This window comes from Semicossyphus pulcher, unplaced genomic scaffold (genome assembly GCF_022749685.1).
Source record: "Semicossyphus pulcher isolate SPU_LCO1_2020_fin unplaced genomic scaffold, fSemPul1.0.p SCAF_25, whole genome shotgun sequence".
In the NCBI taxonomy this organism is placed as follows: domain Eukaryota; kingdom Metazoa; phylum Chordata; class Actinopteri; order Labriformes; family Labridae; genus Semicossyphus; species Semicossyphus pulcher.
Genome location: NW_027211699.1, coordinates 1,801,623 through 1,813,515, shown reverse-complemented (window position 1 = coordinate 1,813,515; position 11,893 = coordinate 1,801,623). Strand labels below are relative to the sequence as shown.

Genomic DNA, 11,893 nt, shown 5'->3' with positions numbered 1-11,893 from the left:
TGTGTGTAAATGAGTGTGTGTGGGACAGAAAATTGAAATACTCTCTTCAGGCATTCTTCTCTGCACATTAAAAATAGCCTCATACACTTTGTACCAGAATGCTGACAGTAGAGGCTACATAATATGAATACAGATTAGAAATAAACAATTATGAAATTAATTTTCAGTATTGTTTAGCCTGACAAGTAAAACACATGGATGTAATTGTGATATTCTTGGCTACAGAAATGTCTGATCTTTTTGGGAAAGTTGTTAAAATGCTAGTATTTAGGTCTACTTGGTTACTTTACTTAACACTACATTATTTTATAAACTTGACAAAGCATTGTATACAAACATCATAATATGTATCGTAAGAAGTTACTAGAGCTGAGAGATAAATAGGTAAAAGGTACATTATTAACCTTCAAAATATCGTCAAGGAAAGAAAATGCAATTGTGGGCTACTTAAATTTTCTCCGCCATCTTTGAATCGGTTCACCAGTTTGTAGGTTTCACGCGCAGGTGTAAGGACTGTTGACGCTGCAAGCTCCTAATTAAGCGTGTGCATGTCGCCTTTCGCCCTTTTTTATAGTTGTTTACAAACTTAGCATTACACAAACACAAAGGCGCATAGCTTAAGGGTTCATTTGTTTGGAAAACACATAAAAGGGAGGATTAAAAAGCGACTTATGCGGCACCAACCAGCTGAAAAAACCCTGAGCTGCGTAACTAAGGCATCAGGTGAGCTAATTAACAAACTGAACAGTTTGCTAAGCTAGCTTTAATGTTTTCGATGGTATGCATGAGGTAGAAATAAAAAAAGACGTTTACCCAGGTACAACACGTTCTGATAATTAAAACACCGCGACGAATACCAGAAAAACGAGTATTTTTGTTATTTAGTTTTAATGTACTTCATGACGAACGTCAAATTAGCTAGAGTTAAGTAGCTAGCTTAGTTTGCTAAAAAAGAGCATTAAGGGAACCAGGATAGCTAGCAGATATCAGCTTGCTAAAATAAAAGCTTGTTAACTTGCAGTCCTCTAATAAGGTGCATATAAGAGAAATACTCAAACGTACCACCTTAGTAATGCTCCAACACTGGTTATATCGTTCATCAATCTAGGTTTCATAATTGTTATTATTTGCTGTCAGCTGATGCAACATGTCTTAATTATTCCCTGCACTCCTTGAAACTTATGTAATGAATCTTTTAATCTTTGAGTTGTGACTTTTCTGACTTGGCTGTTTGATGTAGGCTTCTCGTTTCCTTTTAATCTCTTAATTAGTGGTGCTTGCCTTATAATTTGACTCCAAGCATGTTGAGATTTTACCAATGCAAATTTTTTGACTGAACTTTGCAAACTACCTCTGACTCAGACTGGATAGAAACATATTATAAGCTTGCCTACACAGCACACTTTATCGATTACTGTAGTCATTCGTATTATTCAAGCTTTATTACTTGTGTTTACACGTAAATATTTGTTTTTTGTTGCTGTTTATATTGATGCATATGTACAGCTTCAGTTTTCTTCTATATTTACTGTATGTGGTATGTTTTTGACAGGTTTATTTTGTCAAAACTTCCTGCTAGCTTACAGTCATTTGACTATTAAGTGTATGTTTTATATAGGCTGATAGTTAACATACATACAGTTACATTTAAGTGTTGATAACAGCCAAAGACATCCAGTAACATTCTCCTACATTTCTCCCCGTATCTCTTGTAGTCCACTAGATTAAGCTTGAAGCTTTTCTCTCACCTGAAAGTGATGAAAATTATTTTAAGATCACGTTGACAACCTGCCATTTATATTTCCTTCCCGTCCAGATAGACACCGAGGCAGTTTTATCTTCTCTTTTACCACCTATCACCCTCACACCCTGCGTTTATTTCCCTCTCACTGCCTTCCTCCTCCTGTCTCCTCCAGTCTCTTCACAAGCTGGCAGTTTTCCCTCTCACTTGATTGATAAACGCACCCAAGATAAAACGCGTCGAATCACACATATAGGCTCACAGTTTCAGTGTTCTATGAAGCGTGACAAACACACACAGTGTACTTATTATTCCCTTTACATCTGTGTACCCCTCCTGTGCGTGTGACGTTAATGTGTCTGAATTACTATCCTCTGCGTGACATTGCCCTGCCCCGCACGAGCACACTTCTTCGCTCGCTCCTTTTTCGCTCTTTTTTAGTTTTGTCCTCATCCGTCCTTTCAACCTCCATCTCCCTCCCTTTACTCCTCCATCTCCACTTCTGCTTCACTTCCCATGACATACCCCCCCCCCCACTCCCCGACCGAGCCACCTCCACTGTTTTTTCCCTCTACTATCTGTCTCTCAGACAGCCTCCCGTTTTGCATCCATCTATCACTCTGTTTGTGTTGACGAGAGGTGGAAATATGAAAGCTGCGAGAGACAAATGAGAGTGAAGGTGGCGGTGTTGGAGGAGGAGGAGGAGGAGGAGGAGGGGAGGAAACATATTCAATAAGAGACTTTGCTGTGGGGAGAGAGCAAGCGAGGAGAGCGTCGTCTTCCCTCCTCTCTTCTCTTTCTCCCCCTCCCTCTATCTCTCTCCCCTTTCTCGCTCTCTCTCTCTCTCCCTCTGTGCGAGCATGTGTGTTGGTGTGTGCGTCTCCGGTCTCTCCCGGCTCCGCTGTTGTTCGCCGCCGCCACAGATGAGCTGGGAAGAGGAGGGAAAGCGGATGTATCTGGCCAGAGGAAAACGGGAGGAGTTTGGATCGGCATGCAAGACTAACCGGCGGCTCTGATCATCAGCGACTCTCCCTCTCTCTGTTTCTCTCTCCCTTTCACAGTGTCTCTCTCTCTCTCTCTTTTACACACACACACACACATCCAAACACACACGTGCGCTCTCAGACTCGAACACAGTCGCGCTGGCTGGATGTCTTCTCGCTAGGCTGATCGAGAGAGGTGCTTAGGCTTGTCATTAGTCGGGGGCACGGGAGATCCTGAGAAGCCTGGACGTGCGTGCGTGTGTTTGTGTGTTTGTGCATGCACACTCGTGCATGAAAGAGACACCGCATGAGTGAGTGAGTGTGTTTTTGAATGGAGATGAGGTGAAATGTTAAATACACAGAGGCAGCTTTGATTGGCTTGCGGTTGAAGTGACTCTCACCTCTCACTGTGGGTGTCACAGAGGACTTGCCCCTGGGATTTCTGTCAGTGAGATCGAGCAGTCACAGAGGGCGACAGAGGATGGAGTGGAGGGGGGCAGATTGGGAATTTGGAAGTGTGTGTTTGTTGGTGGTGTAACAGTAGCCACAGGCAGACTGGCAGCCACAGTTACTCTCTGCTCGAGGGAGTCATTGAGAGTGGAGGTGGAGAGTAAAGGGATGCCCTGAGGGAGCATCTTTCTCCTCCTGTCTCTTACTCTCCGTAGTAGTTGTTTGGGTTTTTGGAGATCTTTGCCTCCCTATGTTTACTCCCTGTTCTTTTTCAGTTGTTGCTCGTGTTAAAATTCATGTTTTGTCTGTGTTTTCTAACAGTACTTCCTCTTCGCTTCAGTTGCTTGGCTTAAGATTTGGTGTTTTTTCTGTGCTTTGTGACTTTTTCCTCTTTGTGTTAAGCTTTTTTTTGTGGCTCCTCTCCTGCTTTATCAATGTGTTCAGTTATGGCTGTGAAGCTAAGTCGCTTATTGACACTCCCTCTCTGTCTGTGCAGGTGTGAGTGCACCAGGGGCTCCCTGGGCGTGGAGCTGGAGGGCTGATGATGGATCTAAAGGAGAGCTGTGGCAGCCAGGGGAGTCAAGAGAGCTCCAGCCTGCACCCGACCTCCTGGCAGGCCTTCGCTCACACCAGCACGCTGCACGGCCTGCGCTTCATCTTCCCTTATGGTCGGCCCAGCGCGCGCCGCTTACTCTGGGCTCTTGCTCTACTGGCTTGCATGGGACTGTTAGCTCTGGAGAGCGCAGAACGCCTGGCCTATTTCCTCTCTTACCCTCACGTGACGAGCTTGGACGCTGTGGTGTCGAGCAGCCTCGTCTTCCCTGCCGTGACCATTTGTAACCTCAACACTTACCGCTTTAGCCGCCTCACCCGCAACGACCTGTACCACGCGGGAGAGCTGCTAGCCCTGCTGGATGTGCACCTGACAATCCCCCAGCCGCAACTCGCTGAGCCTGACGTGCTGGCTTTCCTGGAGGAAAAATCCAACTTCACCGCCTACAAGCCCAAGGCGTTCAGCATGAAGGAGTTCATCGAGAGAGTCGGCCACGACCTCAAAGAGATGATGCTCTACTGCCGCTACCAAGGCCAGGAGTGCAGCCACAGCGACTTCAAAACCGTGAGTCCACTCAGGTCTTCTTTTAAATGTCAGCTCTGCTCTTGGATCAGTTGGGGTCAAAGCCTTTTTAGCAGCCTCCGAGCTCTCGGAGGAGTCCGCCTGTGAGGCGTTCAGGGTTGCGTGTTCTCGGTCTTGTGAGGTTTCCGGAGATAGATGATTTTTTTTTCCCTCTGCCAGTGAAATGACTTGATGTATGCTGATAGCTGCTCTTTCCCTCCCACGCTGCTGCTCTGAGAGTTTCCTGCTGGGTTTTCTCCTTGGATCTCTCCTGTTTGGCTGCACAGGTTGACTCTTAAGCTTTGTTCTGCAAATATATTCTCTGCTGTTGCCTTGTTGTCGTCTTCAGCCTTTACATAATAGCATTGTGCTTACTGGCACGTACAATTCTGCAACAGGTCGTCAGTATTTCAGTGACTGAAGGAAAGTTATTGCTTGCTTTTGTGCCTTAGAGAAAAGTCAATTCCCCTGAATCCCTTTGAAACTCCAGCCAAGGAGTTTTCTTTCATTTTACAGTAAATCAGAGAAATCAAAGGATGATTTGTACCTGTTAGATTGTTTGATAGAGCAGAAACACACAGCCAAAATGTTCAATTTTTTGGATGGTTGCTAGTGTTAATTTCTCCCTCTAATTTGGCTTGCTTGTTGCTTGATGTTGTTTTTCGTTGCTGTGTCAGAACTGGGCTTATAAAACTGGAGATTCAGACCGGTGCCAGGTGTTGTTATGTTGCTGAATGTAGCCTGTTGCGTTGCACTGATAAAACTAAAATGCTAATTATTTAAGGGTTTAATGTTTCAGCAAATTCTCCATGTTTTTTTCTTTCTTTTTTGGCTGATCAAAGCGAGCAATTTCTGGCACAAGTTGGTTTTGACACTACAGCACTATTCTGTAACACCCACTTGTTGCATGCTCAGACTCGCTCAGGCTGATTGTTAATTAGGTCCGTCAGCGAGGAGCTGAAGAGCACTCTGCAAACTGTATGTGATGCTGGAAAAAAGGATTAAAGCTTTGATATCTCTTGACAAACCGACCTTGTGATTAAAAATCGTGTGCCTCTTTTCTTCAGTGACTAACAGGATGTTGAAAGACTTTTCAGATCTTCAAAGAAACCTTTGGAAACCGTAAAATACCAGTAAAACAATATCCTTCAAATCATGGCATTGCTGCATGCTGTACACTTTCAAATATTTATTTATTCAGCTGTTTGTTGAGAGACTGTTGGCAGAGCCCTGAGATGCATTAGTCTGCATTTGTTTTGTTGGTGTTGCATTATTATTGCCTGTTAATGCAGTTTAAGTGCAGATTGATTTTTGACTGCATTACTTCATATTAATAATGTAACTGTGACTGGTGTTGGAGTTTGATAGCATTTTATAGAGTTTAAATCTTGTCAAATACCTTATTGAATGAAAATGATCTTTCAATATGAACAAGTCACAAAAGTTATAAATAGCTCGAACCTAAAGATCTGTAATTAACACCTTCTGTTGGCTGAGAAGTAAACACTGCACTTCTACAACCAGAGTGAAATGAGCACAGTTGACACACTACATTAACAGATGTTGTCTACTTACAGGTACTTTTCACACCTTTTTTTTTCTGCAACTTATTCGTTTCAGTACTATAGTTTGTAATACAGGAAGCCTTGGTTCACTTAAGTTGACAATCAGCCTGTAAGTAAGACATTTTGACTTGCTAACATTATAAGTTTGTAGATTGGGGAATTGTGTAACAAGAGTAATGTTTCTTCATATAGTGTTTTTGAGTTCAAACTTTATTCTCAGTCAGATTCCTGTGCCGCAGCTTACTTTAAAATCTTCACATTGAGTTCCTCTCTGTGACAGAAATGTAGCTGTGGAATATCAGTCTGCTGCTGAGGAGAGACGCCAGCTTAAAGAGAGTACATCGCCCAGACGGCAGCCAAAAGTCTAATTTTGTTGCAAGTTAAGAACTTATTAAGCTCCACAACCAAGGATGTTTGTGATTTCAGCTGGTAAAAGCTGCCACCATTGCCAGCTCAGAAAGAGAAGCCTTGGGGGGTGCTGGTTTAGCTCAGCTGGTAGAGCAGGCGCCTGATGTACAGGGGCTACAGTCCTGGCCGATCATTTGGTGCATGTCATCCCCCACTCTCTACTCCCCACATTTCCTGTCTCTCTTCAGCTGCCCGGTCTAATAAAAAAGGCAAGAAGCCAAAAAAATAATGGAAAAAAAGAAAGAGAAGCTTTGTAAAGTTACCTGATTGTTTTGTACAGCTGAGTGCCCAAAAGATAGGAAAGATATAATAGATTTGTTTGTGTCAGATAGGGCACTACAACTAAGTATTATTTTCTTCATCAATTATTCTACCAATTATTTCATCAGTTAACTAATCAATCGATTAATTGCTCATTGCTGGGCTCATTGCATCTCGACAGGGCCTAAATGTCTCTCCTGTTGACCAGAAGTAAAAAACAAAAGGTATTTAATTTACTATCACATTTCTCATAGATCAGCAGCAAATAAATTATTCTTCTGTTGGTTGACAAACCTGTGGGGCTGCACGGTGGTGCAGTGGTTAGCGCTGCTGCCTCACAGCTAGAAGGTTCCTAGTTCGAGTCTCGGTTCGGGCGTAGGCGGCCTTTCTGTGTGGAGTTTGCATGTTTTCCCTGTGCGTGGGTTCCCTCAGGGTACTCCGGCTTCCTCCCACAGTCCAAAGACATGCTCATTAGGTTCATTGGTGACTCTAAATTGCCCTTAGGTGAGAATGTGAAAGGTTGTCTGTCTCTATGTGTCAGCCCTGTGATTGGGCCAGGCTGTTCAGTGTTCAATGACAGCTGCCATTGGGCGAGACCCCTCCACGATGATGGATAACAAATCTGTTATTTGAGTTCTGCAGAACAGGTGCTGGATCCCAATGCATATCACTCATATCTGTGACAGAATATAAAGCTCGCTCGATGTTCTGAGATTCTGCTGATTTTTTTATTGTACAGAAATGAATTTAAACCAGTGACTCCGTGAAATGCAGAAAGCATTAAAATTTCAGGACCACAGCTGCGGTCAGCTTTTAGCGGAGCAGGGTTATTGCACAGTTTGTATTGTGGCACAAGGTCGTGTAATGAGCAGTTGTCTAACTAGCTGCCTGATTCCTTTTTAAAGCTCGGGCACAGATTGCGGCTGATACTGATCTGTATTAACGAGATGTTTTTTTTTTTTGGTCGTGGGCCTCAGATCTGACCAGTTATTCATGCCCAACGCACACAGCACTGTGAAGCTGCCTCTGGGATCTGATCTGTTGTTATGAGCTCTGCAGAAAGTAGACTCTATTGTCATTAACATCCCATCAGCAGCATTATTGCACCTCAGCTTTGTGTGGTCTGAGAAATTAAAGCGTCTAGATGTGCCTCTGTCGATTGATATCTTAATGCGTCATGCTGAGAGATACTCAATGCTGTGATGCTAATTGGAAAAACAATAGTAGATCACACTTCGTCCGTAGTGATTTTCTCTTCATGCTTATAGATTGATGCCTCCCCTGCTGCTTTGATTCATATCCGAGTAAGCCGCAGCAAAGCTACAAGTGAGCAGCTCCCTGCTCGCGTCTGCCAGGAGAACACGTGATTCTCCTAATTTCATTCCGTCAATCTTCAGGGAGTTAACGCAAAGCTAGCGCGGCTTTGTCACCGTCTTGCCATGCAGCCCACTGAGTCTGTTTGACTCTCCTTAGTAACTGTCTTACATGTTCTGCGACACATCTTTGACCTCAAACCGGGTTCACAGATAATCATGTTGACAGAGAGGCAACTAGAAGGCACTGTCATCCTCTTTGCCCTCTGCCTGTTGCTGCCGCCGAGCTCCTGCTGACTTCTCCCGACTCCTCTCTGTCGACTCGCTCCGTCTCTTCTCTCTGTCACTGCAGCGGCACACCTTCATCTCTCACGCGCCCTCTGGGAGGAAAGACAGGAAAAGAAAAAAACACACTGGTCCCCCCCCTCAAAAAATGGAAAAAAAACACATGCATGAGTGCACACAGACACATGCATGCAGTCAAACACACACGCACACGCCAAAATATACACATACATGAATGGGTGCACATGCACACAGGGACAACATTAGCATGAAACTCAAGGGACCAGAGTCAGCGTTTGACAGACATTGTGATGAATGACCGTAGGGAGGATTGTGGGGACTCGGGAGTCAGTGTGATGTGACTGATGGAACTGGAGCAGAGCCGCGCAAAAAGGGAAACCGCCTCAGTGTGCACATTTCCACCTATGTGCATGTATTTTGTGTCGCCTCACATAGTTTTTGGCATTTTTCAGATGTGCAGACGGCTTATCTTCCTAATTCATGTTCATGTTTGAGCACGTCTGCAGCCCACTTGACAGGATTCTGTTTAGGTAAGCACCTTGGTACCTCTTAAGGATGCCAAAAAGAAGGACTTATTTGAGCTAAATGCAGCATCCTTCCATCAAGCAGAGCTGGTGAACAATACGCATGCTTTTAACCTGTGTTACTCTTAGAGAGTCTTTCAGTACAGCATCGCTGCAAGGACACTGAGTAGTCTAAGAGTTAAACTTCAGATCTGTGTGATTTTGTGCTAAATGGAGTTCAGTGTATTCCTCCACTTGAATAGTATCATGATATCATCAATTATTCCTGAAGATGCCATACCAAATTCTGACGTCCAAATGAATGATGCCAAGCAGACTTCAAGTTCAAGCTGCCACTAACAATTATTTTCATTGATGATGCATGTCATGATTATTTTCATGATTAAGTGATCAGCTGTTTGGTTTATGAAATGTCAGAGAACAGGGGGGGGGGGGGGTTTGTCAGTGTTCCCTAAAGCCCAAGGTGACGTCCTCTAACGTCTTATTATGTCCACAACCAACAGACCTTCAATTTACTGTCAAAAGGGACAAAAATGTTGTCATTACAGAAGCTACAATATGGGAAGTGTTCCTTTTTTTCTTAAAAAACTAATTAAACCAATAGTTGGTAGTAGTTGTGAGGAATTAAATTGTTGGTAATTAAGCAATTAATCATTCAAGCTTCACGGAAAAAGTAAGTTAAAAACACACACACACACACACAAAAAGAGTTGTCCCCCTACAGAAATGCCAATAATATGTTTGAGATAGATTTAAAACAGTAACACTGTTAAACTGTTTGTCTGACTAAAGTTCAGCTCAGCACAGATCCTTTAGGGATTTAAAGGAATAATCTAAATCCATTAAGCTATAACAATCTAGTATCGGCCAGGCTGTATTGATCAGGGTTTGTTTCACACTCTCATAGTATGAAGATCTCTGTTCTGCTGTCTTTGGATGCACATTTGACAATAAACGTTACCTGCAGGTGTGTTTTTGGACGTCACTCTAACAGAGGTGCAAACATTATCATCCCTCACCTTTTAGACTGTTTGTCTTCATCTGAATGTCAAATTTGTACCTTTGTTTTTGGATTTGAAGTTGTTTTTGTAGTTTAGTAGTATTTATCAATAGGCCCTTTTACACTGCCAGTTCAAGGCGGGATTATTGCTCCTCTGCGATGTTTCGCCTTCTGTGTAAAGCCCCTTTTACACTGCGGTTCCGCCTCAGCGCAGTAACGAAGCTCCGCCGTCGTGCAGCCTTTGCCATTTTACATCGGACCAAGCAACGCTGACGTAAAGCCTCTGTTACTTCCTCTGATGTCGGCTCAGAGGTGGAACGACTTCGCCCCACCGTTCTGCCTCTGTGCGTTTTACATAGAAGATGCAACGTAACAGAGGCGTAATAATCCCGCCTTGAACTGGCAGTGTAAAAAGGGGCTTAAAACGCGGGACAGTTTTAACAGGGGCGGAACAGCGCCATGTTTGTGTATACGAAGCTTGCACTGTTTGTTTACACCTCACACACGTTTAGCTTCCGCAACGCTGGAACGCTATGTAACGCTATGTACACTCTGGGGCGGCTCTACGCTGGGTACTGCGTTTGCTTTATTTTTTCTGGCATCAAACCATTTTCTCACAAAATAGCGTGACTTAGCCGACATTTATTCAACTGAAGATATTCAGGATTTGGTATCAATCTAACGTCAGTGTAGATAAGAGGCCAAACTTCTCAACTGGTGTATGCCGTCTTAACCCAAGCAGTGCCAACAGTTTTCAGTACTTTGTGCCCTACATTTAAAATGTTATGCTATATCCTATTAGATTTTTATTCTTACAGTGTTTTAATGGATTTCGGCCAACTTACCCTGAAATATAACCACCTCCTCTAACATCATAGAAAATGAATACACTTTGAAACAGCAAAGGCCAAATGGCTCACTTTAAATGAGCCTGCCTCCTTTAGGTGATCATCTGTCATCATGTATTAAGTTAATTCAAGAGACGAGTTGTGTCAGGATCTGTATTCCTTATCACTTCAGCTGCCTATTGTCCTGTTGTGATTCTCATTTTATCCGTATCACCCAGTCTTTAGAGAGCCTGATGATGTCACCATGACTTGCATGCGTGAATCATTGGACTTCCCACTGCCTGTTTGTGTTTTGCCGCGTGTGATTACAACCATGATTAAATGCTGATTGATCACACTGACTAGCCACATCAGTGTCTGCCAGAGTGAATCAGCTCACTGTGCCCATCCCGCACTCGCTGCATGCTTCAGTTATATATATATATAAACACCCCTGGAGCACTGTAAGCCAGGGAGAGGGCCCTATCAGTCTCAGCCTCAGCCCCGTATCACACAGACACTAATTAGCCACTCTTTTTTTCCTCTGACCAAAGCCTTGTACGAACAGCACTGTAAATGTAATGGTGCTGGCTGTTTACAGCTACAGCAATTAGCTATTACACACAACCTGTGGCCTTAGCACTTCACTGGCTGATTACTGCACAGCTAGCTTCTCCTCGCTCTCGCCAGCAGAGCAGCACAGGACTTCTGTTTTGTCTGTCACCCATCAGGGAGGATTTTGTGCTTTCTAATCCGTCCTCCTTCTCCTCCTCGGGCCACTGCATCCCTCTAACCACATTTTATCACTCTCAGATTAATTTCTTAACATTTGAAAGCCCAATGCATCATATTAAGTTTTAGTGGACGTACTGTATTAATCACTAATGTGGCATTAACATGGCATTTTACATTCCCGGCAGGCATGATGTCTGAGTGTCTTTAAAGGGCATGGAAAGCGCCGCCGCCGCCACCCACAAGCCCGCCTCTCCAAAAGAGATGGCAGAAGCAACCTGTGCTATTTAACCAGCTTGGAGGAAAATCTGGAGTGCAGCCACAGACCGACAGCTCAGGGTGGATAGTGCTTATGTGGTAGACACTGCAGCTGTCTGCAGTTGTGGATTATGGTAGCCTGATGATATAGCGCGTGTTGTGGTGAGGCTTAAAGGAGCAGGCGATCGCTCCCTGTGGACTTCTTCCTCTCCCTCAAACAACCGATAATGGCTCTGGGCGGCACTGGAAATGATCAGCTTAGTGGTTAATGAAATGTTTAATTTGGTCGACGTGTTTAAACAGAGTAATGCAGTTTCTTTCCTGTTTAAGATTACCTCCACGTTGCTTATTTTCTGTTACAGTCTTTGATCCATTCTCATATTTTAATCATGAAAAGGATACACAAATCCT

General features: G+C 43.8%; 1 protein-coding gene across 1 annotated transcript in view; it reads left to right on the top strand.

Moving 5' to 3' along the window:
* The first annotated feature begins 3,693 nt into the window (after positions 1-3,693).
* Positions 3,694-11,893, top strand: part of asic2 (acid-sensing (proton-gated) ion channel 2) — a 402,563-nt gene continuing 394,363 nt past the window's right edge. The window contains exon 1 of the mRNA XM_069675842.1: positions 3,694-4,291. Coding sequence (XP_069531943.1) covers positions 3,716-4,291 — 576 coding nt within the window. The 5' untranslated portion in view covers positions 3,694-3,715. The remainder of the gene's footprint in view (positions 4,292-11,893) is intronic.